General features: G+C 41.6%; 1 protein-coding gene across 10 annotated transcripts in view; it reads right to left on the bottom strand.

Moving 5' to 3' along the window:
- Window positions 1-25,126, bottom strand: part of DAB1 (DAB adaptor protein 1) — a 1,264,232-nt gene that overhangs the window by 72,561 nt on the left and 1,166,545 nt on the right. For 8 of the 10 annotated variants that reach the window (XM_032297127.1, XM_032297126.1, XM_032297131.1 and 5 more), the window contains 4 exons: window positions 3,615-3,746; window positions 2,863-2,982; window positions 2,362-2,400; window positions 704-769 (listed from right to left, as the gene is read on the bottom strand). In XM_032297127.1, the coding sequence (XP_032153018.1) occupies window positions 704-769; window positions 2,362-2,400; window positions 2,863-2,982; window positions 3,615-3,746 (357 nt within the window). The remainder of the gene's footprint in view (window positions 1-703; window positions 770-2,361; window positions 2,401-2,862; window positions 2,983-3,614; window positions 3,747-25,126) is intronic. The other 2 variants (XM_032297135.1, XM_032297136.1) reach the window with 1 other exon arrangement.

Below are 25,126 nucleotides of genomic sequence, written 5' to 3'. Positions count from 1 at the left end.
TATTTGATATGCTGCTATGCTACAATTATGTAGACATTCTGGTGGAAGATTGTGGCAGAAGGAGCTAGAGCTTCGCCTTCACACCCATGCCTGGGTTTGAATCTTGGCTCTAAATAGTTGTACAATCCCGAGGAAGCTACTCGGCTTCTCTGAGTCTCCCTCTACAAAAACAGAATTAAAATATCTACTTTATAACATCTTCGTGAGAATTAAATGAGTTAAAAGAAAAGTTCAGTTTTCTTTGCACAATTAAAAATAAGGGTACAACCTTCAGCTGTACTTTTATTAATATTCTCAATGTTGTTTTCACATCGCATTTGAAACTAAAATTGTGTTTTGTTTTCAGTAGTGGAGTTGGCTTTTTAAGAAATTTGATGAGTACATTCTTTTGAGAAATAAAGGACCCTAATTGTATAATGGACACCAGCTCTCCAATGTAGTACTTTAGTAAAATGAAACATTTAATTTCTGCTTCTACTTAAAATAGTTAAGATCCATTCAAAAGTAAAACACTCTACCTAACTGGCTATTAAACACCTCAACAACAGGCATGAAAACTACCGGTAAACTAGAAGCCAATTCACTCAAAGGCATTTTAACAAGCCAGGAATGACCAACAGAACCCTTGGTTCTTCAGACTATCAGTGCACTCATGCATTTACCAGTAGTAGTGTAATGGTAAGAAAGGCAAGCAATTTTATACCTGATAAATGTTTTCTTCCGTTTCGGGATCACGGATTGGCTCGTGTCCAGCCTCAAACACAATGTACTATTACAGGAGCAGCAAGAAAGGAAAGGTCAGAGGTGAAAAAGAAGAAAGAAAAAAAAAAAGCATTTGGAAATCAAGATACTAATCACAGTGAGCATTAAAGAAGCAGGCACAAGAGAAAACACCTTAAAGACACAGTGAATTATTGAAATACAATGTACTTTGTACGTTCCTGCCTTTCATAAGGAAAACTGCAAAGGCCTGCTGGTGTTTCAGCAGTGACTATATCAAGCCTTTGCAGATCTTTCTGAAGATATAGCCTCTTCATTCAATGGCATTTTGTCTCAGTAATATTTGAATATGTTGGTATTGCTGAGTGAGAATCCTATCTCATTGGAATGCCTGGGATCCCAAACTTTGTAAGTATGGGTTATAGTTGAGGGTCATCCCTTTTCCCCTAAGGCTCAAAATCCTAAACAAACTTTGCAAAGCTCAGAAGCCCCAAACTCCTTTATTCCACAAATATCACCTTATTTTACATTATCACTTTTAAGAACGTTAAATCGATTTTTCCACGTGCATGTTTTATACTCTACAGGACTGACACATTTCAAAAAGGCTATTATTCTTCGTTCTGTGCAAGCCAGTGAGCCAAGAGCTTGAAGCTCATATTCTACACAAATCGTCGCCCCTCGGCATTCTAAATCAAGAGCATGTCATTATGTACATCTTTGGCTTTTGTTTGCCATATATACTAGACACGTTTTCTTCTACAAGTTATCTATAGTATTTTGCTTTCATTGTAGCAGTATCAGCTTTTTGTGTGAAAATATGCATTTATATAATATGCATCTGTGACATACACACACACAAATGACACCTATGCATCCCAGTTAGAAATGTAAGTTCAAGATTTTCCTTTGTTCAAAAAGTCACTTTTTTTGGCTTCTTTTTCTCCTTGAAAATAAGCACAGGGGAGGGAGAGGCTGTCTTTTCCCTTTTTTTCTGCATTTCTGTTTGAACAGAGCACATGCTTGACCCTAAGAGAGATCGTCTCTCTACTCAGCACTGAGCTGCAGATCTTGAAAAGAGTCCAGAGAGAAAGCTATGGGTAGAAGTGTCTCTAGGGTCACTCTTTCCTTCCTCCCAACAGCTTCTATGGCATGAGCCAGGTAATCAGAGGGTCAGCTTGCCCCATCGGGGGTCAGAGAGCCCTCCTCATAGCCTTTCTAGCGCTTAGAAACCATCCTTCAGGTCTGTGCCCAAACATTACCATAATGTCAGTCCCCACCTCTGGTTCTTAGAGAAGCCACCTCATTATTCACATTCTCTCTAATGAACTCAGAATATTCAAGAGACTCTTGAAAACATTCAGTTCTGGGATCAAACTTTTACAGGCTGTGAAGCGGGCTGAGGCAGGGCAAGAAGGGAGAAGCGGATCTTCAAATCCCAAGATACCGATGCCGGCCAAACTTCTGTTAGTTTTTATGGAAATTCGCTCCTGGAGGGGTTGGCAGCCCTCACCCTCAGAAATAATCTTGGTCTCTCTCCAGGTTTTGCAGTCAGTGGATTCTTCAGGTTTCTGACAAAACAGCTCTGGCACAGGTCTAGCCATTCTAGAATCTAAAACCCCAACTAGTTTCAGAAATTACCTGGTACACAGGATCTTCAACATCCTCTTCCAATATTGTCTATTGCAGAGCAAGGAGAGGGAAGGTGAAAAGCAGAGGACATAAAGGAACAGATGTGAGATTGCATTCAGAAATCACAGGACAGTAAAGAAACCAGCTCTGGGCAGAAGAGGCTGGTGGCTCATCAAGGTAGAAAAATATACAGCTAAGTCAAAACCCTCAGAGCCACCCCACCTCCACCTCAGCTGTTAACAGAAGCAAAAGCAATTGTGTTTCTTTGTCCTCTACCCCTGAAATCTTTCTCTGGATTCAAGATTTCACTTCATCCAACATGCCTAGAGTTTAAGAGAATAAGGGATAATTTCTAATGGTTTGCTTTGGGTCCTGTAATTTACACAGGAATCTTTCATCTTTGTTTACTCCTACTTGGCAGCAGGAAGAGAAGGCGTGACTGTCAGTTTTCACATGTGTTTATTTGAAGCCCCGATCTTCTCCAGCACAAGGATAAATTCACAGGTATACCTGGTACACAGCTTGTTCACACTGCTTATCCTTTTGTGCCTTTTTTTCTAATTCTTCTCTTTGCTTCAATTCGTAAATGAGTTGAAAGAGATCTCTCAAGTCCAGAATAACAGGTTCAGCCTGGAGTGAAAGGTGGTAAGGCACATCATAAGGGAATGGTACTGAGAGGCAGCAACCAATTTTTGTTTTTGTAGTGACAACTTGCAGCCCTTCCTTTTTCTATTAATCTGAAAGCATTCCATTCTTAATTAATTCTACCTTGTTTATATTGGTTTAGCAAATTGCATCTAGGCTAAAGTTCATTTCTTCAACTAATTATATTTGCAAATTCATAACAATCATAAGCATAAAAGGCATTGCTTTTATTTATTAGTGGTTTAGAATACAATAAAATTAGGGCAGGCCTTATGCAAAACAGCTATTTGTTTTCTCCTATTTTCTTTTTAAATGAGGCTATGAGCACAAGGAAACATATTTGTATACGGTGCCTCCATCCAGTTTAATCAGAAAGGAAAATAATTAGTCATTAGGAAATACCCATTAGAAAAAAAAGAAAAAAACTAGATGGGTATGAGTATGTTTCCTTGCTCCAAGCCTGTTTATCTTTTCTAGATGGGAATGTGAGCATCAACTTCAGTGGAAATACATTGCTTGGTCATATCTCAGAGTGGCCTCTTAAAGACCAATGGAGTCACTGGACTGTCCCCTTAGAGTTCCAAGGAAAGGCTCCTTTCTTGGACAGGGATACTCACCGCCTGGGCTGTTTTTATGGCCACAAATCTATGATTCCCTTCCTTCCCACAAACATATCCAAAGGCCCGGTGATCTGTAATGTCCTTCGCAATGTAGGATATTTCATGAACAGCATGATGATGCTGAAGGGCCTATCAGAGAAAAAAAAGAAGAACATATTTCAGGGGACTTTCCCTTCGAGCTGTTGATCAGTAAGAAATGTGTTTCAGCTATGTGTGAACAGGCCCAAAGGGCTTTGGAAAAGCTGTTTAGTCCAGATGGAAAGAAAAAGAGCTATGCCTGCCCTTGAGAAATGGAGGCTTCCCTCTATGGTCTTAATGCTGTGACCAGAGAAAAACACAGGATTGTTCATATGCTGAATAAGCATCTGCATCGGTGCTTTATTCAGCTTGCTAGAGCTAGCCAGTTTAGTCCAGTGGCTAGGCTTCTGTTGGCTCTTTTCTCATGGCACATCCCAGTCCAACTTTTGGATTGACATTTAACATACTTGAATAATCAGGGACTGTGTGCGCTGTGGTGGAGGATGTATACTGTACAACTCCAGGGAGTATCATTAACATTCATAGAACTATGGATGTGCCTGTGACAACACCATCCAGCAGATGGTGATAGAGTGTGTTGAGGAATAAATGCTCTTTTCTGTTTAGTCCAAAGTCACCATTGAGGATAGAGGTCGAGCTATGCATATCTCTCAGGCTTTTCATTGGTAGGTCCCTTTGTCTGCAATATCAACTCATTTTATTCACTTGCCCAAATCCTATTTCTCTTTCAATGGACACATGAAATAGAACCACCTGTGTCAAACTTCCTCTGAACGAGGCTTGCCTTCTCTCTCCTGACAGAAATAATTCCACCCTCTTTTGTGCTTCTGTAGAACTTTACTTTCTAGTAACACTGAACTGATAAATTCCTCCAATGTTTGCCCCTGGATTTTCTTACCATCACAGGTCTTCCTTCTCTGATATATTTGCATAATTCCTTGTCTGTCTTTCTTACCCAGTTCTGTCTTCCTTATCCCTGCCATCCTAGCACCTTGCACTGTGCCTGGCCCATAGTTGCTGAGCTAAAGTAAACTGAAATTGATAATTAGTAATTTGAAAATCTTTTATAATTGACCTTTATTATCTTAGCTTCAACAAATAATGCTCACCATCCTATTGGGTAATGGTGATCTTTATGGTTATTTTCCTATATTAAACATACTTAAAACAATCCTCATTCAACAGTACTCTGTAAAGGCTTATATATGCATCTGGATGCTTATGGTATATTTAAAGTCCTTATACTGGGTGGGCATCATGAGGCTTGAATTCTAGCTTCTGTGTAAACACAAGTCACCCACTGTACCCCTCTGTACCTCAAGTTTAACCCTTCAGTAAATGGGAGGTATAAACCAGATCAATGGCTCATAACTCAAAGCCCTGGGTCCATAGGGTTCATTAAAGGTAATAAAAAGAGGCCCCATGCAATTTTTGAAATCTCAAAAAACTAAACAGAAATCTGTAATTATTCCTAATAAGTCTATACATTTCTATGTGCATGCAAATGAAAATGCCAAGTTTATTTGGAATTTTTGTTTTATAAGATAGGGTCTCATTCTGTCACCCAAGCTGGAGTGCAATGGTGCAATCTTGGCTCACTGCAACCTTTACGTCCCAAGCTCAAGTGATCCTCTGGCCTCAGCCTCCTGGGTAGCTGTGACTATAGGCATATGTCACCACACCTGGCTAATTTTTTTGTAGAGATGGGGTTTTGCCATGTTACCCAGGCTGGTCTCAGACTCCTGGGCTCAAGCGATCCACCACCTTGACCTCCTAAAGTGCTAAAATTACTGGCCATGTATTTTGAATTATATCAGCTAGTGTTGTTAATATTCCTTAGCTCATATTGGAGTATATTCTCTTATTGGCAATTAGTTACGGTTTAAATAGTCCAAATAGGAAAATGGATGATTACAAATGCAGTTTTTTTGGTAGACAGAATCTTCCCCATTACTGAGTTCATGGAGGAAGAGAGAAACGTAACACAGAAGTTAGTTACGAAAACACTGGGAACCACTGGAGTAGATGTTCTCTAAGCTCTTATTCCTTCTTCCGAAATCCCTTTAAGCCATTAGGACCTCCTACTACAAAACCAGCCTCCTGGCACAGTGGGCCTCTGGCTTTCATGATAGTCACTGCCTTAGTTCTAGACATTTTGATCTTCCAAAATGTCCATCTCTTGGCCAGCTGCAATCCTTCCAGGCATTTGACCTTATAAATCACTGGCTGCAGTAGAATTTTCTGCCTCGCCTTAAACTTCCAGGGTCTGACCATTCACTCACCTCTCTAACTACCTTTAGAACTCTCTCTTTGGCTTCATGCTTGCCCGGGCTACCACTGCCCCCTGGACATCATGCTTTAATGGTAGTATGACTGCCCAGTTACCCTAGTCGCTCCAGTGGCAATAAAATGAATGTTTAAGTCTAATAGTTTTTAACACAAATAAGCTGGCGAAGAAGGACATATTTGCAAGCAAAATAATTAGGATCCATTAATTTTTGTTTTATTAAGAGGACATATTTAGCTAGCAGAGGAAAATTGCTCAAAGAGTAGAAGCTTTTTCATGGTCTTAATGATGTAAAATTGATGAGATTTACATTCGCACAACATGGGGGCATTGATTTGTAGGCTTTTGTGCGTAAGAATGTAGGCAGCAGGGGAAAGTGGGAGACAAAGACGTTTTTCTCTTCCTTTCCTGAAACTATCTCTCTCTGCAGAATGTAGGGAATGTTATCCACGTTTCCTATTAAATCAAAGTTTGATGACAGTGCCTTATTGATTGCCAAGTAGAATATTGCTCTAAAATTAAGCTGCGATTAGAAGTCTTCCTGGTGGAATTAGATTTGGAGATGATTGTGCAATGGTAAAATATCACCTAGCAGGAAAGACAGCAGATGGAGATGTTTTAATTTATCTGGGAATCCTCATTAAGTGTTTTAAAATCAAAACATTTTTAATGCCTGATGATTTCTAATACTGCTTTGAAGAGTGTAGCTGTGTGTGTGAGCATGAAGTGCTTAAAGATATTTGTAGCATTATTCTTTCTCATAATTTTATGACATGTTAAAAAGGATTGCTCTGAACATGTGTCGTTCATTTAGAAACAGTGAGGGGATATGTCTTGCCTTCTCCAACCTTAACCATGCAGACATAATATAGATACTTAGAAATACAAATACATGAGAATTCTGCTAATCCCACAATTGCATTATCACATTCACTTTAGAAACTCAGAGCATCATGCAAATTCTTGTACACTGAGCCTCAAAATTGCCCCATGTCTTCAAGTAGACTTTTCAGCACAATCAAAGACAGCTAGAATCTCAAACATCAACCCTGAGTTTATTCGTGAAGAGACTAAAGGTCAGAGATTGAAGTGCCAGGACCAATACTAAACCCAGCTGTTTTTCCTAGGATGGCAAAGCATTGCAAAAAGATAGCCAGATTAAACAGAATCAAAGTCTCCTTTCCTTAGACTTTTGGCTCCCTCATCCAACAACAAAAAATGATCCCTTAACAATCTGGGACAAGGAAGGCAAGAGAAGGAGAGAATTGGGTAAGGGGAGAGGACTGAGAATGTTCTGGATTCAGGTAGGTATGTGAGATCAGGGAGAGTCATAAATCATAAGGCTTGGGGTAAAGGCCAGTCACCAGACACTCAAAGAAAAAGGTCAAGACAGCATGGCCCTGAAGTTTACTCTCAGGAATTGGCTGTCTCTGGCACCTGTTGAGCAGCCAGAGGCAGAAAGGCGAGGCGCAGCCCTCGGTCCCAGGGCATAGGAACTGCTCCATCCCTGGAGTGCTTCTGTGGTCAGTTCCCGGGGCCTTGCAGGTAGTTCTGGAGGTGGCTGCGAGAATAACCAGAGAATAAGGGCCAGAGTGGGAGGAGAGGGTGAAGGAAAGGCAGATACTGGTTGTCCCTCTTCCACATTTCCTTTTGAAAACAGTTATTGTCTTGGGAAAACTTAGTCTAGATATTAAACTACTGCCAAAATCAAAGCAGGTATTTATTCTTAAAAGTAGAGCCTTCAGGAACACCCTAGCTCTCTGCCACAGCTTCATTTACCCCTCCCGTCCTGAATTCTTCTTTGCATCGTGGATAGAAGTCATCACTAAAGAATTCCAGCGACAATCCAGGTATCAATGTCCTCAATCCAATCTAACCTTCCTATGCATGAACTTCAAGTAACCTCTGCTGTAGATAATCTAAGGAGCTCATTACTCTCCCTTTGAACTTTGTACTTTCCCACCTCTATGGTATTGCTCACATGGTTTTCTCTGCAGATTCCCTGGCCCACACTTCATCAGCTCCCAGAACTATAGTGGATCTATGACGGAAGGCATAGCTCTGACGTGTTGCCCATCCAAGGAACCTGCCCTGATACCGCATTTCCCTGAGTAATAATTCCCATCCCTAGATCTCACTGCACTCCATTTGTCCTTCTACACAGGATGCTTTGCGCTTCTTTCGCATGTATCCATTCATCCAGTTACTCACGACATGTGTATTTGCTAAGTGCCTATTATGCTACAGGTCTCCTGCTATGTACTATGGCTACACAGGTGAATAAAACATAGTTCCTTCTTCATTCCCAATCTCATAAAACAGGTAGGCAAAGAAACTAGCAATCACAATATAATACAACAAGCCTTATATTAAAAGTGTGCCCAGTGTGTCACATAGGCTTGGGGCAGGAATGGGGGAAGGGCATCAGGGAAGGCTTGACAAAGGAGGTGACCTTAAGTTGAGGCTCCGAGGATAGATGGAAAATCTCCAGAAAATAAGAAAGAAAGGGCATTTTAGGCAGAAAGAATTGACTGTGCGAAGGCAGCTAGGTTCTGAGAACAGGACAGTGTGGGGAGCATCTATGCACATGTTTTCTCTCTCCTTCAGGAATGTTAGACCCTTCAGAGAAAGGTCCATGTCTGGTTCTTCTCAATCTTACCCCCGCTCCTACTACTGCACCTTCTGAACAGTAAATGCTACATAATTTTTCAGGAAGGCAGAGGGGAGGAAGGAAGAAAGGAAGTAAAGGAAGAAGGGAATGAATGAGGAGGAAGAAAAGAAAGAAAGAAAGACCAAGTCACATTAAGATATGCACTACTTACGGTGGATGCTCAATAAATATTCAATGACTAAATGACTCGGGTTAATTCATAGCATTTCACATAGGATTCATCCTATGAACAGAGAATTTCTTATCTGATCATCATTAAATCTTTTTTTCTTTGTATTTCCATGAGCCATTTGCCAATGTTTAAATGAAGTATCAAATTGTTTGCAGGGTTACTGTCTGACAGAATAAATTACAGAGAAGACTTAATTTGTAGTATGGTTCAATACAGCCAATTAAATACAGTATGGATTAGAAAGTCATCTGCTGCAGATTTTACCATTCGTTTTTTAAAGAATAAATTCTACCCTATTTAGTCTTCATATTATAAGTGTATGTGTGTGTGAGAGTGTGTGCTTTGCCAAGGCAATACTATTCACAGGAAGAATACCCACCAGGAATCAAGTGAGTTAACAACAAAACAAAACAAAGCAAAAAAGCAGAAGAGAGAGACACAGAATAAAAATAGATACATGAAAAACACACTACTTCATACTACAAGCAATTACAGTAGTTAAAACCTCACAAGACAAAGGGAGGCCCAGGCTCATTACAAAGGCCTTTCTCTTTTCTAACATATTTTTGGATGCACTTGCTGCATTGCAGTGCCAATGAGGCAACCTCTGCACCAGCCCCCAGGCACCCCACCATCAAACGCTCAATGGAGCGGGTCCGAGTGAAGTGTTCCCTGGGTTGGCATCCTAAGATGTTCTAGAAGTTTTTACTCAAGGACAAGCCCAGATTTCCAAATAACATAGTCTCTCACTGGAGAGGCAGTGTGATAATGGAGGAAAGATATGGACTCTGGAGCCAGGGGAAATGCAATTCAAATCCAATCTCCACCATTTACTAGATGTCTATCTTTGCACACATCACTCTAACTTTCTGAGGCTTCTTTTCTCCTTTTGTGTAATACAAAGAATGATATGGGAACCCAAAATACTGTTGGAAATATTAAATTGATTCATACAAAATGTATCAGATAGAAATGAGGTATCATTTCTTCTCATCAGAATGAAAAAAGCAGAAAAGATAATACCCAGTATTGACCAAAGTGTAGGGAAACAGATATCTTCTTGTGCTACTGGTTTGCTACTTGTAACATAAAGATAGTAATAGTATCTCTCTCATGGTGCTGTTAAGAGGATTAATAAATTAATGCATGTAAAGTGACCAGAACAGTGCAAGGCACATTTATAAACTTAAGTTTCAGCCATTATAGGTGTTTTTAATTGGTGGAAGTATGATTTGGAGCAATTTTTTTAGAGGGCTAGAATGTTTCAAAGCTGTATGTTTCAAAGCTTTAAAGATGTGCACACACTAACTCAAGATTCTTCTTTAATTATTGATCCAGAGAGTGTAATATGTGGGCAAAAACTTGACTCCAAAATATTCCCTGCAGTGCTGTTAGGATGGTGAAAAGTTGGAAATGTCAAAAATGTTGAGCTTTAGCTGACTTGTTGAAGAAAATGCATTTTGCTATAAGATGAAATAGTATGCAGTACTGAAAAAATGATTTTGTGGAAGTATGTATTTTTGATATGAAAATATATTCATAACATTCTAGTTGAGTGAAAAAAGCATATTAAAAATAGTATTTTCAATGATTATATTTTTGAAAAAAAAGTACACATATACATATATGTGTATGTAACAAGGGCTCTTTTTTGAGTGGTGGTGGAATTACTAGTAATTTATTTCTTATTCATGCTAATTTTTGCTACAATCAATATGCTATTTAATAAAGAAAAACATAAGATTTTTTTTCTTTCATATCCAAATTTAATAGATGCACGGTCACCTAACCCTCCATGAGCCCATTCAGTCTCCCTCATTCTTACCCCACATAACCAAGTCTGCCTGGTCAATTTCACCTCCCAAATACCCTTCACTTTGTCCATTCCTCTCCATCTCTGCCAGCAGATGCCAGGTCACACAGCTATCATTTCCTGCCTGGATTATTACAGTAGCCTCAATTCTTCCTCATCTACTTATGCCAACCTCTTCTCTGACAGTCATGCCATAGGATGAAGAGATTGTGAAGAAAACCTGGCAAATCTAATACACCTTTCTAGTACTTAAAACACAACAAAAGCTTCCCATTGCTTTTAGGATAAAGACCAAAATCCTTGCCGGGGTCTGCAAAGCCCCCTGTATGACCCGGCTGTTTCCCCGTGCTGTCTCACTACAGGTCCCCTTGGTGTTTCACAGCCTCTCAAATGTACCACATTCGAGTTTTTGCATATGCTGTTCCAGTTGCCTAGAAAGCTCAACTCCTTTCCCACATTCAGACATCAGCAGAGATGTCTCTTCTCTTTGCAAGCTTCCCTGACTTTCTAGCAGAGACCAGGTTCCCATGATGCAAGTCCTCTCCCCTTCCTCATCTTTTCCACTGGGAAAGATCCCTCACCTTGCCATTATATATGCGGATGAATTGATCGGTGTCTGTCTCCACCACTAGAGGCAACTCCAGGAAGGCAGCAGCAATATTTTCTTTTCATCATCTTATTGTAAGCATCAAGTACAGTGTCTGACATACAATAAGGGTTTTGTACATCTATGTTTTTACTATTGTAGTAAAATATACATAACGTACAATTTACCATTACCATTTGAACCATTTTTAAGTATGCAGTAATATGGCATTAAGCACATTCACACTGTTTTGCAACTATCACTGCCATCCATCTCCAGAAAATTTTCGTCTCCCCAAACTGATGCTACCATTAAACAACGCCCCATTCCCTACTCCTTGTAGCACCTGGCAACTGCCATTCTCCTTTGCCTCTATACCTTTGTCAGTAAACATTTTTATGAATGAATCTGTCAGCAGGATCCTGTGTCTAGGCGTCTCTCTGAATTCCACTGACTCTCTATCCATTTTCCTCTCTGAGCCTTTGTTTCCTCAACAATTAAAATGAGGAGGTGGAATTCAGTAAATATTCATGTCCTCATTTGTTCTCAACATTTCTTTCTTTTAAATTTTGATAACAAGACAACAGCTATAAAAACAAAAACAAAAAACAAAAAAAAGGCTTCTTCTTCTTAGCAACTCTCTAAACAGATGCTATACACACACCAGTCTAGAAAGATGTCCATGAATTCCTTGCCCAAAAGTAGGAAGATGCACTAGTTAACCAGCTGAGGGTATCCGAGACCTGTGAGCTGGGCTTCAATTTGTCTAACAGGCAAAGTGGAGCCAGGTGTGCTTAATCAATTAGTAATCACCAAAGTGACAACAAAGTATATTTCTGCTAAAGAGAAGCTAAAAAAAAAACACCTTAAGGAGGGAAACTTGCTTCAGTGTTAGTTTCCTAACACTGGGGTTCAGCTGAATTCTATGCCCCATGATCAAGGATGTAGCTACAGTATAATCACAGTTGGTAGCAGGATAGACTAGCTGTGCTGTCTCATTCAACTCACATTCATTCTCCAAAAGCCCTTAGGTGCTAAGGTACAGTAGGCTCTGGAGACACTAAGATGAGCAGGCTGGAGTCCTGGCCCTTTAAACCTGGCACTACGTACACATATATGGAAGTGGGGAGTCCCTTATTTTACTAAACATATAGTTTGCATATTGTGCTGTTCTGTCCCCATTTCCAGAAGGCATGTAGTATATACGGAAGGATTTGAATACCTACATGGCTTTGTGGCCATGAACAAGCCACCTTACTTCACTAAGGCTCAGCTTCTTCATCTGTAAAATGGGAGTAATTCCTTTCACATAGGGATGTAAGGAAGACCACTTAACATGTCTAGAAGAACATCAGGTAGATGGTAGGCTCTTCATACTTTGGGTCTTTTCCCAGGCAACTGAGTTTGAGGTTCTCAATCTAATGACTACATAATTTAGGGTTCAAGCACCAAGAGTAGTTTCCTCAGATGAGGACTTCCTTGGAGCTCACAGGATAATGGTCTTGCAGTGGCTAAAGGATGATGAGAAAAAGAAACACTTGGAAATCAAGTCATCAGAAAAAGAAAAGAGCTAAAAGTTAGAGTTTCAAACTTTATGATGTCATCTGAGAACCTGGATCCTCTCAGGTTTTATTTTCATTTAACCCTGTAATTTCTAGCTATATAAATAAATTCATTTTGTGACTTAAGACTTTTTAAGGTGAGTTTTCCATCATTTATGACTGAGATTTCTGAATAATACAGTAATCATCATTATTCCTATCTTAGACAGCAGGAAAGAGGCTCAGAGAGAAGTCACCTGCCCAGGTAGCAGGAGGCTGATCTGGGCTTTGAGCAAGTTTCATTGACATGCCAAGTGCATGCCTGGTTTATTGTTAGTAGTAATTAATACTGGAACTATAATCATGAAATGTCTTTGGTTATACATTAAGATAAAGCAAATACATAAATACATTGCTATTAAAAAGCACAATTTTTGGTGAAAGAAAAATGAGACACAAATACTTTAAACACTTAAGAAATAACTCTGTAATGTGAAATTTGAATTGGAAATATCAATACAAACTTGTGATTTAAAATACATATTCCTGGCACCGTTCACCAAAAGGATCTAGAAGCAATGAAGCCCCAGTAGTTATGAGTGCACCTAATGTAGCTATTCATTATCTAGCTATCTATTTATCTGTTAACCTATCTGGTGAGAGAATCAGAGAAGGCAAATATGGCAAAAGGTTAAATCTTAGAATTATCCTTTCACATTTTTTGTTTGAGCATTTTCATAAGCTGGAAAAAAATTTAAATCTAAGCATGTTCCTTTCTTTACCTCCACTCCTTCTCCCTTTCTCTGAGAACAAGAGAAACCAAGACACTGAGCACTTCAGTGACTTAATTGAAAGTCAGCTGCAGACAAAAGACCTTTATCACTTCTACTTCAGTCACCCATTGGCGTAAGGGCGTCTTTCGGAAGACACACATGCTCAGAAGTACTTCATGTTAGAGTGGGCAGTTTCCTTTGTTCCTTCTTGTAGTTCTGTGGCCCGCATCAATAAACATCAGCCAGTATCTTTCTTTTTTGTTTTATGTTATTTGTATTTTTTAAAACTTAATCTAGAGTTCCAGGATACATGTGCAGGACATGCAGGTTAAATAGGCAAATAGGTACCATGGCGATTTGTTCACATATCAACCCATCACCTAGGTATTAAGCCCACATACATAACTATATTTATCATGATGCCCTCCCTCCCACTAATCCCCCAGCAAGCCCCAGTGTGTGTTGTTCCTCTCCCTGTGTCCCTGTATTCTAATTCCTCAGCTCCCACTTGTAAGTGAAAACAGGCAGTGCTTGGTTTTCCGTTTGTGTGTTAGCTTGCTGAGGATAATGTCTTCCAGCTCATCCTCTATCCATGTCCCTGCAAAAGATATGATGGTGTTCCTTTTTATCAGCCAGTACCTTCCTATTTTCACATTTTTAAAAGGTCAGGCTGAATAAGTATGGAAACAATTTGTACTCCTGACTCTCTGGGCCGGGGGTGGGCTGGGGTGGGGTACAGGTTCCCAAACTTGGAAGATTCTCTAAGCATGCATAAGAATTCAGACTTTCTTTTCTTTACATTAAAAAAAGGGGAGGTGTTGATATGCAGAGAGTACCTACTATATGCCAGGCATTGTGCTAGGTACTCCTCAGTTCCACTCACCCAACAACCTTGCCCATCAATCATTTCCCCTACTTTACTGTGGAGGTACCTGAGACACAGAACGGTTAAGTAACCTGCCCCAGGTCACACAGCAGATAAGGCAGACCCTGGACTGCTGCCAGGTATCGCTGGCACCAGACTCCAGGCAGCCTCTGTGCACTTGAATACAGTTTCAAATGTACTTTAATGGTCTATATTTTCATTCTTCTAAAATTCTTATTTTTATTTGTTTCTTTCTGCATGAAGAATCCTAATAACCATTGTGGGGGTTTAGTAATGTAACCAATGATTTTAACATTTTAGCTCATGGTGTAAAATTATTGTAGAAAGTAGGTGAATGAATGCGATTGAATGGAAATGAAACAGCATGTTTTGCCACAAGTAACTGTAGAAATGAGGTCATTATATTTAATAGAAAATGATTTTTTGTGTTGCACCTGGTCTGAAATTAACCTCTGCCTTTGTCACAATGCTATCTTGCATGCTAGACTGAAACTTACAAAAAACTGAATTGACTACAATGCAGTCAGTGGAAAGAATACTGCATTAGGAGTGAGAAGACTGGGATTCCAAGTTGTGGTGTCCTCATTTTAAAATGAGGTGGATAGCAGGTGGTGGTCATGGCAAACAATGACTTAAGGGTGCTGAGGTAAGACATGATTTGCAGTAGACACAGGTCAGCATCTGAAATCCACATCTGATGTGTGCTACTTTTGTTAACCTGGACAAATCACTTAGATATTGTCAACCTTAGTGTCCTCATCTGTGAGTTCATTCAATTGGAGTACAAATTAAATATGATTATGCTGGTAAAGTTCCTAGTGTTCCGCCTGGCACAGAGGTTGTTTAGTAAATGGTAGTTGCTCTTCAGCTCAAATATTCTGCTATCCAAATTGTTTGTCATTGTTAAGTGTTAAATTATGTCCCCCAACCGAATTCATATATTGAAGTCTTAAACTCCAGTACTTCAGAAAGCGACCTTATTTAAAAACAGTCATTATAGAAGAATTTATTTAAGATGAGATCATACATCTTAAATAAATCACTGGTGGCCCAGTGATCCAATATGAATGGTGTCCTTGTGAAAGAAGGAAATTTGGACACAGACTTGTATATGGAGATAAGGCCATATACAGATATCTGATGGCAGAGATCATGGTGATATGTCCAGGAGAAATGCCAAAGACTGTCAGCAAATCACCAGAAGCGACGGGACAGGCATGGACCAGTCTTCTGCATAGCCCTCAGAAAGAACAATCCCTGCAGACACCTTGATCTGGGAAGTCTAAAGGCTCTAAAACTATACAACAACACATTTCTGTTGTTTCAGCTGCCTGGTTTGTGGTACTTTGGAGAAACAGCCCTTGGAAATTAAATATGGCCATCTTCTTATTTTTACCTTCATGTCCCTTTGTTTAAGGAGTTGGCCAAGATAAACTGTTGATGAGACAAGGGTTAAAGGAAACCAACATGAAACTAAATCCCACATATTTTGACTTATTTCTTCTCCCTCAGTGAGCCTTAATTTTCCAATCTGTAAAATGAAGGGGCAGGAGTGATCCCTTCCAGCTCTGCTCTGTTTTTCAATGCAGAATAACAAAGCTTTTTGTTTTTCTATTACTGACAGAACTTCCTACTTAAATCGGAAGCACAGAGTGTAGTGCAGCGCCATGCAATTTATAGCTGCATCTATCCAATTATTTCCCATTTAGTGCTGTGCAGCAGTCCCCAAATACACCACCAAACCACTGAGGTGGTGGGCTGAGCTCTCTGAGTAAAGGGATCAATTGTTTCTCTTACACTAATTGGCCTCATGATTTGTTAGGCTGTTGTCTTGGAAAATGAACTGTCAGTAGAAGAAATTAGCACCAAATCGCCCCCTTTTGTGAAAAATGCATCAAACACCATTCTGTAGCCATCTCCTTCAACTTACCTTAGGGTCTCGGCAGGCAAAATTGATACAGACTAATAAATTCCTAGCATCAGCTCTACATTTTCCTGTTAGAGATTAGAAAACTGAGGTTCAGGAGGATTAAGCAACTTGTCTAATGTTTAATCAATGGTGAAATTCAGCACTGGGGCTGATGGCCAGTCTGATGCCAAGCTTCCTGCCCGTTTTATTACATCAGGTCACCTCCTTAGGGCTGTGATCATCAAGCCCCGCCCAGCTGTCTGCCTTCTTGTCCCTCATTCCTGGCATAGATTTTCATCTCTCTGCCAGACTTAGAGACAGCTGTGCCCAAGTGAGGGCAGATGTGAAGAAGCTAGGCTGTCTGCATCAAATATCTAGGCATTCTGCATCAAATACCACTAGCTACTGGCTCGGCCCTGATTTGCCCCCAGGAATGAATCCTAGTAATGGGGGATCTGGGTTGATTCAGAAGCACTGTGCTAGGTGCTGGGGATGCAAGCACTAGGAAGGCGCTTGCCTCTGAGGAGCTCACACTCTATAGCAGAGAAGGGAGGTCAGGTGTCTTTGTTAATGTTTTCAAAGAAACCATTCCTTTCCTTCTTAACGCAAACCACAGCCTGTAGTGATCCTTTCATGTGTATAATTACCTGGCTAATATCTGCTGCCTCTATGAGACTGCAGAGACCAGGAAAGAAAATGCTCCTGTGTTCATTTTTGGCTCAACATCGCATTTTCGTGTATGCACAGTGTATGACCCTTGGTGGGGATGGCAGAGTTCAGTCATGAGTCATGAAGTGAATAAGTGACTATTGTGCTTATGCCATAGTGAAGGTATGGCCAGGGTAAGCATGGAGGCCCGAAGTGGCTAGATTAGTAGGGACTGACTAGATACAAATTAGTGAGCATGGGAGCGGTGAGGATCAAGATGTTCTATCCAGAAGGAGAGCAAAGACTTGCAGAGCTATAAAACAGCATGTTATATAGGCAACTGCAATCAGTATGGGACTATTAGACCATAAAATGCTGGGCAGTGAGTGACAGTCTTTGAAGGTGACAAGACAGGCAGGGGCCAGGGGATGCAGAATATTGAAGGCCAGTTTAAAAAACTGGAGTGGTTGGAATGTCAGCTCCTTTCTAATCGACCCTGTTGTTAATATTTGCTGCAGTTAAGCCTTCCCACATGCTGGAAATAGAGTCCTTCTTCAGGTTCGAAGACAGTGAGTTGAGCTGTCCCTCCCAGCTGGGTGACTGTCGATGGAAGCCATATCCTAGGGCTCTCTCTAACACAGTGTGCCAAGGGACAGTCAGCTGAAGCATTGGGGAGGTTGGTTCACAGACGAACAGATGGTTATGAATGAACCTGGCTTTCCCTGCTGGAGGAGAGGATCTGAGGGCCCTGGCCAGGCTGCAGCTGGACTTGAGCAACTGTTCTTTTGCTCTGGGTTAGAAAAGCAGACTCTCTGGTCTGCGGACAGTCTGGCAAAGTGTTTGTGAGCTGAAGATAAATCCTGCCTTCTCTCATTGCCTAATCTCTGCTTCCTGGTCTGCAGTCTGTGACCCGCAGAAAGTCATTCAAAGTTCTTTAGTAACAGGTGACAGGGGCTCTGTCTTATAAAAACAAACAAACAAACATGCAAATAAAAGCCTCAATGGTTGGTGATGGTAATGTGCCTCTTTGTTTAATTAGCTGCACTGGCAGTTATTGGAGACAACTGGATGTGTTTTCCTAACCAATAGCATAAGGCTTTATAACACCTTATGGTGAAATTGATGAGTGAGCATGTGTGTCACTGTTGGATGGGTCATTCCTTGGCTCCACCACTTTCTTCTCCACCGTATGACCTTGTGGAAGTCAAAGATCTGTGCTGTCCTTTGGTGTTCCCATTTGTGGGACACTGTCTCAGAGCGCCACTCTAATGACTGCATGGTATGCGTGGGTGTTTGGCAGAGGTAAGTGACTGAGAGGGATCTGAAAGGGCCAGGAAGAACCCTGGGCACAGAGCTAAGTAACCCAGATCTTTTATTCACTGTCCTCTCAGTAAACAATCCCTGAAGGCTTGCTGTGGGTTGCATGCCAAAAAGGCACAAGGCGTAGAAAACACATGTGACCGGAAGCAGTCCCTACCCTCCAGGGACAAATGATTTGCAGGAGACAGCCAGGGGCACGGGCAACTGCAGTCGGGTATGGTAAGCTCTCAGAGAGACGGGGATGCAGGGACTGGGCAAGGGGAGCTCATAATCAGGGCAGTTAGGCTCACTGAAGCAGGCTGCCAGGAAGAGAAACATTCAGGCAGATTCACAAGAAATAAGGAGTTACCAAGGGAGAAGGGGAGAGAAGTACACTGCAAGGCAAGGGGAGCGGTGGGTGCAAATGCCCGGGCAGAAGGAGGTGGCTCTGGAAAATTCTGAAGGGTTCTAGACTTGGGTGTTGAGAACGTGTTTGTCTGAGGTCATTTGTAGGGCCCTTCCATCTGACTTTCCAGAGCAACCTCTCATTGCAATCCAAAGGAGGGCTGGGCCCGAGCCCAAATGTGGAAGCCTGTGCATGCCATTTTGAGGACTCTGATGAGGTTTCAGGGTTGAGCCACTGAAGGACTGGCACTGGAACTCCGGAAAGGGTTTCCATCTGCAGTTGTATTAGCTGCCTCTGTTTTGTGCTCCCTGGCCTGTTTTTCTCTGCCTTCCCTTTGCTCAGAAGACTTGCTATTCTGATTTTCAATAACTCATTATGTATCCACCTATCTGTAACCTGTCCGGGCTTCCTTCGATGAATCTGTGTGAGAACGTCAGTGGTCAGCCTATGTGGCAGAGCTGGTGCAGGGATTGTATAGACCAGCAATGGAAAGTAGGCTGCATCGTTGACAGAGATTCTCTCCTTGACCAAGCTCTACTTGGCTCCTCTGAGTCCTCTTCTTGACTAGTCCTCAACCTTGTCCTAGAAAGACATGAACAAACACTAACAGAGTTTCGGTTTTTTTTTTTTTTTTCTTAGACAGAATTTTGCTCTTGTTGTACAGGCTGGGGTGCAGTGGCTCAATCTTGGCTCATTGCAACCTCTGCCTCCAGCGTTCAAGCACAATCCTCCTGCCTCAGCCTCCTGAGTAGCTGGGACTACAGGCACACACCACCACACCCTGCTAATTTTTGTAACTTTAGTAGAGACAGGGTTTCACCATGTTGGTCACACTGGTCTCCAACTCCTGACCTCAGGTGATCCACCTGCCTCGGCCTCCCAAAGTGCTGGGATTACAGGTGTGAGCCACTGAGCCTGGCCCTAACAGAGCTTTTAACAGATCAAGGCCATGTCCCTAGGATGACCCTAGTCTCACTTAAAGTGCCTGCCTAAGAAAACTCACGGCTGCCAAAGGAATTTGCTGCTTGTTTCAGCCAACATCTGAAGACAGAGCCTATCTCCCAGGCTCTTTGCAGAGTAGGAGCCTAAGTTTGATAAACACCAGTTACCCAGATGGGTTTCACAAGGACCAACCTCCTACTACCTCCCTTTCCTCCGGTCCCCAACTCTCCTTCCCCAGTCCCCACCTCCAGTTTTTTGGGATTTTTCACTTCCCTGATTCTACTCAAGCTCTCACTATTTTCCCTCCCATTCTCTCATTCTCCCTTTAAACAGCCCAGTCACCTCTGCACAAATCGGAATGTACTTCAGCTTTTTCCTCTGCTGTCAGTAGTCACTGAATAAAACCTGTTTTGCTGCTTTAACTAACGTCCAGCTGAGTTTGTCTCTGACACCACACAGGATATAACAATCTCCACCTGTAGCTTGAGATGCAGGTCCTGGCCTTAAGTGCCTTATGTACTCTTCTACTTACTGTCACCCTGGCATTTGAAGCAGTCTGGCTGGAGGACTGGAACTTCAGGTGAAGCACAATGGTTAAGGGCACAGCCCCTGGAGCCAGAGGTCAAAGCCTGGCACTTCATTCACAAGCAATGTATGCCTGGGCTAAACGCCTACCCTTTCTGTGACTTTGCTTTCTCATCTGTATAATGGGAGTGTTTCCACCTTATAGAACTGTCATGAGAATTATATGAAATAACACATGACTTGCTTAGCATGGTGCCCAGAATACAGAAAGTGCTTAATAAATGTTATACTGTTATTTCAAAGCTATTTAAACTGTGTCCCACGAGGGAATAATTTCTCTGCTAATGTACACTATATCCCCTTACCTAGAACATATCCTGGTACACAGTTAATGCTTAAAAGTGTTTGTGGAATGTATTAAGCCATTCTTGCATTGCTATAAAGAAACACCTGAGACTGGGTAATGTATAAAGAAAAGCTACATCATTGGCTCCCTGTTTTGCAGGCTGTACAAGCAGGGTGCCAGTATCTGCTCAGCAAATTTCCAGAGCAACCTCTTATTGCAATCCAAAGGGGAGATGGGCCAGGGAGATTTTACTCATGGCGGAAGGTGAAGCAGGAGCAGCCACATCACATGGCCTGAGCAGGAGCAAGAGAGGGGTGGGGTGGGGGGTGGGGGGTGGGGGAGCGGCCACAGACTTAAACAACTAGATCTTGTAAGAAATTACTCACTATCACAAGCACAACACTAAGCCATGAGGGATCCACCCCTGTGACCCAAACACCTCCCATCAGTCCCCACCTCCAATAATAGGGATTACATCTTACCATGAGATTTGATGGGGACATATCTTCAAAACATATCATTGAGTAAATGATTTGGTGTAAGAAATATTTCTCTTTGCCCTATTTCTACAGGCTTTACAGTCTTGTTCCAGAACTCTACTGCAAGTGCTGGTTTGTGCACACACAGGAGCATTTGTGGACCCCTTGATGATACCTACACACAATACATAATTGCACATTTTGTAATACAAGGCAGAGGAGAATGTGAGTCCTGTGACACAGTGGACACCCAGCATGGGACAACAAGGGGATGTGGGCAGAAGGAACCCTCACAGCTCTAGGCTCAAGTGAGCAGAGGCAAAACTTGGCTTGAAACTGCTACAATGCATTCTTCCTTTGTGTATCAGCACGCAATGAGGGACAAAGTGTTAGGAGTTGTCAAGTTTTGAAATGAATAATAAGAAGTCTTTGGAGTGACGCTTATAAAAGAGATGTGCTAAAAATACAGCCGGCTCCAATAGCATCTGGGAAGCAGAAGGATTAGTGAGGCATCCTTAATTGCAGCAGAACAAAGACCCTTGCTGAAGGGGGTGTTTCTTTCACCAGTTGCACCTGCAAGCAGGTAAGCACAAGGATGAAAATGCCGGGTGTCTCTTCTCAATGTCTTCTCCGCACTTCAAGAAATTAATCCCCCAAAGTAGGCACCTAGCAATTAACTATCATTTGGATGCAACGGGGGACACCAAGGGACTCAGCCAGTTGGGGGAAAGGCAGCCAGAGTTTCTAAAGCACCCCCTGCCTGCCTGATGCTTTTCTTATAGGATCAAATTTAATTCTCATTACAAGCCAGTGAGAAAAGTTTATTACGACTTGTTTGACAGAGAAAGACGCTGAGGCTCAAACAAGTGATGTTGCAGGCCAAAGTTCAAACATCTAGAATATGGAACTCCTGGGACTAGGTCCGAATTCCTACCTGTCAGCTATCTAATCCCCAAATCCAAGAGATGACAATATATTGCTTCTTATACATTTCCTTTAAGTGTCCTCTCATTGAAACATGTCTTCTAAAACAGGGGTCCCACCCCTGGTCCATGGCCCGGTACCAGTCTGTGGCCTGTTAGAAACCAGGCTGCACAGCAGGTGAGCAGTGGGTGAGTGAGCTTTACCGCCTGAGCTCTGCCTCCTGTCAGATCAGTAGCAGCATTAGACTCTGACAGGAGCACAAACCATACTGTGAACTGTGTGTGAGAAATCTAGGTGACACACTTCTTATGAAAGTCTAATGCTCGATGATCTGAGGTGGAACAGTTTCATCCTGAAACCATCCCTCATCCCACACCACCCTAGTCTGTGGAAAATTTGTTTTCCACAAAACTGGTCCCTGGTGCCAAAAAGATGAGGGACTGCTGTTCTAAAATACTGATAAACTGTCTCTATATCCAGCCATACAGCCTTTCCTGTTTTTTTATTTTTGAGACAGAGTCTCACTCTGTTGCCCAAGCTGGAGTGTGATGGTGTGATCTCGGCTCACTGCAGCCTCCACCTCCCAGGTTCAAGCGATTCTCCTGCCTCAGCTCCTGAGTAGCTGGAATTATAGCAGCCTGCGACCACACCCAGTTAATTTTTGTATTTTTAATAGAAAGGAGGTTTCATCATGGTGACCAGGCTGGTCTTGAACTCCTAACCTCATCATCCACCTGCCTTGGCCTCCCAAAGGGCTGGGATTACAGGCATGAGCCACTATGCCTGGCCTCCTGTTTCAATTAAAAAAAAAAAAACACACACACACACAGCAACTTCCCATTGCTTCCGTAGGCCCATAGAATAGGACAACTATCTCACTGTATCATTCAAGGTTCTTTGGAATCTAATAGTTAACAACCACATCATAGTTTTATGTGCAAAGTGCTTTATAGATTTTAAAGCTCTATGTAATATGTTTATCTCATTCATTATCTCATTGTATTATCCTTATGATAAAATAAGGACATTATTTAGCTCAAAGAGGCTAAGAAATCAGCCCGAAGTCATATCTAGAAACAAGCAGATTAGGTATCAGCACCCATGAGCGCCTTCTGATTCAGCAGTTCATGCTTTTTCTTTATCCTCTTGATAGCAGTAGCAAGTGCAGAGGTTAAGAATATGGACACTGGAACCAGGCTGCCTGGTTCAAATCCTGGCCCTGCCACTTTAACAGCTATGTGACCTTCAGTAAAGATTATCCTTTCTGTACCTCTGTTTCCTCATCTATAAAAGGTGGATAATCACAGTATGTACATTACGGTGTTGTGATGATTCAATAGCTTACAGTATTCAATACATTTGAAAGAGTTCCTGGCACCTAATAAACATTACCTAAGTGTGAGGTTTCCTTTTGTTTTGGTTTTTATTTCTCTTTGAATATGTACCTTCTCCTACAGTTGAGAGCACCCTGTAACTGGCTCAACTCCATCCAGTTAAGAAGTGGGAGACTGAGGATTTGAATACAGGCCTGTCTGACTCTTTCAGATATATCATTGACCCTCTCTTGCATTTCATCTCTCTTTGGTACATGGGATCACCTGCAGAAAAGGACCTGAATGAAGTCTCTCTGTCCTGGCCTAATAAAGAAGTGAAGCTCCTGGGGAATATGCCATTAGAAGGACAACCTACCCCTCGGGGAGACATTGGTTCTTGCCATTGTATATATGTATTTGCTCATTCAACAAAATCATTTATTGACTACTTCCTGTGTTTCAAGCACCATACTGGACCCTAGAGATACAGTGCTGAAATAGACATGTCCCCCACTCCTTCTAAGATTATGCTTGATATTGTTTGGCTGGGTCCCTACCCAAATCTCATCTCAAATTGTAATCCCCATAAATCCCCATGTATTGAGGAAGGGACCTGGGAGGAAGTGACTGAATCATGGGGGTGGTTTCCCCTATGGTGTTCTCATGATAGTGAATGAGCTCTCAAGAGATCTGATGGTTTTATATTACCCTGGGCTGTTCTCTCTTTCCTGCTGCCTTGTGAAGATAGTTTTTGCTTCTTCTTAGCCTTCCACCATGATTTTAAGTTTCCTGAGGCCTCCCCTATCATGTGAAACTGAGGATACACTAAATCTCTTTCCTTTGTAATTACCTAGTCTCAGGCAGTAACTTAATAGCAGTGTGGGAAGGAACAAACAATGGTCTAGAGGGGGGCTGTGCCTGAGCTATAGCAACATGGTGTGCCAGGTGCCCTGACCGGGAAGTGCAGGGTGATGGGGGAAGTCATGGGGGATGTCTCTGATGGGTATAAGGGTGAGGCTAAGTCCAAGTACCTACATTCTGAGAAGATGTAGTCATATTTTAAAACTATAAAACTTAGTTTCCTATCCTTAAAGAATAAAAATAATTAAAAAATTAAAAATTCTTTCCAGGCCCTCCTTTTCCAGGCACAAAATGTAGTCCATTTCTTGATCAGGCAAGGTGTGATTGAGAAGGGGAGGGAACATACAAATTCCTTACCATCACTCTGCATAATGATTGCAGTGACTGTAAAGAATAAAACGGGTATTGCATGTAAAACATACAGGCTTATAATAAGCTTCTGATAAATGGTGATGGGGAGTGAATTCCAGCCTGCAAATGACCATATGACTGTGGGCACTACTTTCACTCCTAGAATCCTCAGTTTCAGGCTCTGTAAAATGGGAATAGTAAACTATACATCGTACAGTTGTGAGTTAAATGAGATGACCTCTGTACGTATCTAGAAGAGGGCCTAGCAAGTCAGACGAGCTCAAATGTTTAGGAGCCTTGGACTTGGCTGGGTGCGGTGGCTCACACCTATGATCCCAACATTTTGGGAGGCTGAGGTGGGCTGATCACTTAAAGTCAGGAGTTTGAGATTAGCCTGGCCTACATGGAGAAACCCCTTTCTACTAAAAATACAAAAAATTGACTAAATGTTTTATTCTTGCCAATCACTATGCTAAGAACTTTGATGCATTATCTCATTTGAGCCTCATCATAAGCCTTTTGGATCGTTGCTATTATTATCTATAGTTAACTGATAAGGAAATCGAAGCTGAGAGGGGTTGTCCTTTGTTCAAGACCAGCCAGCTGGAAAAGTAGTGGAGTTGGGATTTACATCCAAGCCTTTCTTACTCCAGAGTCGGTGTTTTTTTTTTTTTTTTTTTTTTTTTTTTTTTTTTATTATTATACATTTCCCATTCTATTTTTTTCCTTTTTGTTTAT

This window comes from Sapajus apella, unplaced genomic scaffold (assembly GCF_009761245.1).
Source record: "Sapajus apella isolate SASKATOON/1434 unplaced genomic scaffold, GSC_monkey_1.0 scaffold36, whole genome shotgun sequence".
Lineage (NCBI taxonomy): Eukaryota > Metazoa > Chordata > Mammalia > Primates > Cebidae > Sapajus > Sapajus apella.
This window is presented reverse-complemented; position numbering and strand designations above follow the sequence as displayed.